The sequence below is a fragment of the Humulus lupulus genome, chromosome 5 (genome assembly GCF_963169125.1).
Source record: "Humulus lupulus chromosome 5, drHumLupu1.1, whole genome shotgun sequence".
NCBI classification, from domain to species: domain Eukaryota; kingdom Viridiplantae; phylum Streptophyta; class Magnoliopsida; order Rosales; family Cannabaceae; genus Humulus; species Humulus lupulus.
In genome coordinates, this window is record NC_084797.1 from 222,075,401 (window position 1) to 222,079,876 (window position 4,476).

Below are 4,476 nucleotides of genomic sequence, written 5' to 3' on the forward strand. Positions count from 1 at the left end.
TCAGAAAATTGCTACAAAAAATTGCCCCAACCCCAACCGCAAACCCTACCAACTTCATCACTCAGCCACAACCCCAACCTCGAAACCTCCTGACATCACAACCCCAAACCCATGCCCCCGGTCCACCCACAATCTCAATCCCCCGACCTTAAACAACACACACAATCTCAATCCAAAAGCTTTTTTTTTTTTTCCTGTCTTCTTTTTGTAAATATAGTGCAAGAGATAGGAGAATAAGACCTTTCCTAAATCTCTCAATAGCTGTCTCACTAACATATATGAGCAAAATTTTAAAAAAAATTTAAGAAGCACCAAATAAAAAATCTAACACTAATACGTGGAACAAGAAATATGAGATTAAATATAGTGCAAGAGATAGGAGAATAAGACCTTTCCGCCGCTAATAATCGTATATCCGCCGCTAATAAAATATAAATATCCATATTTATATTTTACTTTTATTAAATATTATTAGCGGCGGAATATCCTAGTCCGCCGCTAATAACCTCTACAATGGCGGCGGACTAAGCCCGCCGCTAATGACCTTGCCGCAACTACCTGCATTTGTTGTAGTGTCTTTTGTTGATAATAAAATGAGATTACAAATAATTTGAGTTTTAATTAGGGCATAAAACCCCAACAAGTATAACCCCTGTTTTTTGTAGTGACATATGCAGATCCTGAACCTATCCAATATATCATTATCTTCTCCATGAGCATATATTAATTGATAAAAGTGTCGATCGCTTAATGAAATTTGTATATATGCGTACATGATTAGTGAACTAATCCAAATTTTTTATATGACGATATACAATATAGTTATTTAGGACCTTCGACCAGTTTTTGGAAAATGTCGAGTAATTTATGGTACCGAAAACAAGTTTCAACGTGTATAAAACAAGCTTCAAAACAACCTGTTTCTTATGTTTAGCACGGTATATTATTTAAAATTTCTCAAAAATTGGCGGGGTTCTAAATAACTACATATTGTATACCGTCATATAAAAAAATTTGGATTGCAACCTATCCATGTACCGAAAACACGAAACACATGTTGTTTTGAAGCTTGTGTTTTTATGCGCGTGAAACAACTTATTTTAAAAAAAATTTCGACACCGTAAATTATTCAAAAATTTCTGAATATTGGTGGATGCCTACTATAACTACATTGTACACCGTTATATAAATATATATATATATAAAATATGTTATAATTAATTCACTTGCTAAAAATAAAAACGCCCTTATCGAAGGAGACAAAATTCATACCCCTGCCGGTGGGGGCAAAAACCATGCCCCTACAAAAAAAAAAAAATTCCTATATAAATACTAACTATTAACGAGAATACTTTCTTTGGGATATGTGTACCTTCTCTTATATCATATAAAATAGAGATTCTGTATCGAACAGTGTTATTATATATAACATTTTAGAAATAATGGTGCTTGTTAGTAAGATCTTATATAGCTAATTCACTTTTCCATCGTACAAACACCTATAGTAGTTTTTAAATAGTGTGTTGAATTAGGAGAGGGACGTGATGATCAAGGATAGATCGGTGAGTACTCATATGAATAAAAACAAAAGGAACCATCAATAAAAAATAATTTATTAAAAATAAATCTTGTTATCATGGCATGAGATGAGCCAAAATCACCAATAAAAATAAAATTACAGATACGTGCTGCAGGAAACAAAATAAGAAAAATCAAAGATACACACAATTAATGAGAAAAATAGTGTACTTGGGTACTGATCATGATAGTGATAGTGATGAAATCCAAATATTCTTAAGGGCATTGGAAGCCAGAAGGAACGCCCTTGCCACAGTAGTTAAGAAGTAAGCTCAATGAAACTGGAACATTAAGGTTGATGCCTAAGATATTAGCTTTAATGGCAGTGCAAAGGCAAACAGCAGCTTCGAGATCAACTAGACCTCCGATAAGAGAACAACAAGGGGTCTTGGGTGGGGCCCCAACAACAAGGTGCACCAAGTCATTCAACAAATTTGCACACACTCCTAGCTTAAGGGTGTCCATAGGACACTTAGCCTTAGAGTAAGGGGCAGGGACAGCAGGGGCTGAAGGGTTCTTGGGGTGGTGTTTGTGAGGTGGTGGTGGGCATGGCACATAGGTGGAGCTAACCATGGTGAAGAACACCAAGTTGAGGGAGAGAAGGAGAGCAATGGAAGCTTGAGCCCTAGAAGCCATACTTTTTTTTTTAAATGCTCAATCAAATATTGCTGAGGATTCAATTCAAAGAGAGAGAATTCAGCTCTTGGTGAAAATGTGTTTGATTGATAGAAAATGTGGGGAAGTAATTTGTGTTTTTATAGATGCTTATTCTTGTTTTAGTGTGAAATAATTAGATGGTACATGAATATTAATCAAAACTATTATTAATGGGCATGTGGGGATGTGTATATTGATAGGGAATAATACCCGGCACCAACCTGGCATTGCAACTTGGAGCAATGATCATAAGTTTTGGAGTTTTGTGTGGTTGGATTGTCAAATTTTGTGATGCCTTTTGATAATTTGTAGTCTAACACATGAATTATGGTACTTAATTTTATAGTAGTTAAGTAAATTAATTATGGCTTTTACTTGAGCGATTCTAGGAATTGGCCGGGTATTATTTGTCAAATTTGTAGGCTTAAGTTACTAGGGATTTTATTTTATTTTTTATCGGTACTTGGCATTATTATTGGATAGTTTTGAAAATTGATGTGGAAGCGACCGGTGAGAATGAAAAGACAAAATTACAAATTTAGCAACTGAATGACTCGTCATTTCACATGCAGTTCAATAATCTTCATAATTAATTAAACTCAATTAAGTCACCTGAAAATTCGCATACATTTTTACTTCATATTGTGGTTAAGGAGGATGTTAATTAGACGACTATTAAGATACGTACTGATTATTATATATATCATTATATACTTATTATTTCCGTCCATACATACTCCCAATATCACATAATTATTCTATTCAAACCCTATTATGTCCCGTGAGTTCTTCAATTTCAATTATTTCAACGGCAAAATTTATACAAATATAACTTGATCATGAGAATAAAATATAATACAATATATATATTCTTTATATATAAAGTTTTGAATGGCACCGTCAGAACATGATAATATATGTATTTCATGATAAGGTAAATTAAACTAGTGGACGTTTACATGTGTATATATGTCATTTGATATGTATATATATATATATATATATTAATAAAATATGAACACACGCAACGTTGGTAATTAATCAAGATATTATGTCTCATATTATTGTGATGATTTAATTCGCGGTTTAGTCTGAGTACAGAAAACACTACGTAAGTACAAAGAACGAACCTTTATTACTACGGTTTATCTTTTCTTCTTATATATATTCTCTCTCTCTTCACTATTGAGGAAAGGCTCCATTTCACGAAGCAAACATGTGAACTTTTCTTTTTTCTTTTTAATAAAATTCCTAGTTTGGCAGGTGGATGTGATGGTTGCATCTTCATTTTTACCTTCCCTTGCACACATTTTCTATCACTTTTCACTTAGGATATATGTTTGGCTATAATATATATAATTCATTACTCTAGAATTGATTTTACATTTTCGTTAATATCTGTTGTATATTTCCTTAAAATTCAGTCACTCATTTTTTACCGCTCATATATTATATATATAGGCCTCAAGCATCTTTCTAACAGTCGTATTATGGGTCAACTTAAATGTCAATTTAGTTATTTCATGTTATATGTCTAAGGATAAAATTGTAATTTAGATATTCAAAAGCAAATAAACTACTTTAATGAGTGAATATGAACTTATACTGGTAATATGAATATTCAGCAAGTAATATACTGGTATTTACACACAACAATATAAGTAAATTAAGTAATGAGTTATATCCACATTAAACGTGATTATTACTCCAGTTGCGTGTCTGACTCCCTTTCACTCATTAACTTCACTTCATTAGACGCTACTCTCATTAATTGTTCTAAAATTTCTCCTTATCTTCTCCATCTCTCTCTTTCTCTCTCTCTCCTAGAAAATATCGATCTCTGCCTTGTTCAAAACAACTGATGGATTTTTTCATGATTAAGGCTAGAATGTAATGACCCAACTATTTCTAAGACTTTAGACCATTAGATCTACTATACATAGCTACTATTTTGGGAAAGATACATAAGAAATAATATAACTTTATTAAATCTCAAAATATTGTATCAAATACATAATAATAGAAAATATGGCATGAATACCCATTATTTAAAACATAAAACATAATAACTAAAGAAAATTGTTTACAAAACTAAATGCGGAAAAACATGATTTAAAAGACTAAAAATAAATAACTTTATCCTCGATCGACACGCAGTCCACACATTCCATCTATCCTCAACACACAAGTCAAGCTACCAAGAATCTTTCTGCCTCCGTATCTAGTTTCCTGCATCACACA

The 4,476-nt window shown here is 32.5% G+C and overlaps 1 protein-coding gene across 1 annotated transcript; it reads right to left on the reverse strand.

The window, feature by feature from the left end:
• Positions 1-1,592: 1,592 nt before the first annotated feature.
• LOC133833995 (14 kDa proline-rich protein DC2.15-like) lies at positions 1,593-2,314 on the reverse strand. Its single transcript, XM_062263539.1, has one exon. It carries the CDS (start codon positions 2,212-2,214, stop codon positions 1,795-1,797), a length of 420 nt encoding a protein of 139 aa, XP_062119523.1. The 5' UTR covers positions 2,215-2,314; the 3' UTR covers positions 1,593-1,794.
• Positions 2,315-4,476: the final 2,162 nt, after the last annotated feature.

What these genes read in the sequence shown, in the direction of transcription:
- LOC133833995 (XM_062263539.1), bottom strand. Translation starts at nt 2,214, where the DNA reads ATGGCTTCTAGGGCTCAAGCTTCCATTGCTCTCCTTCTCTCCCTCAAC.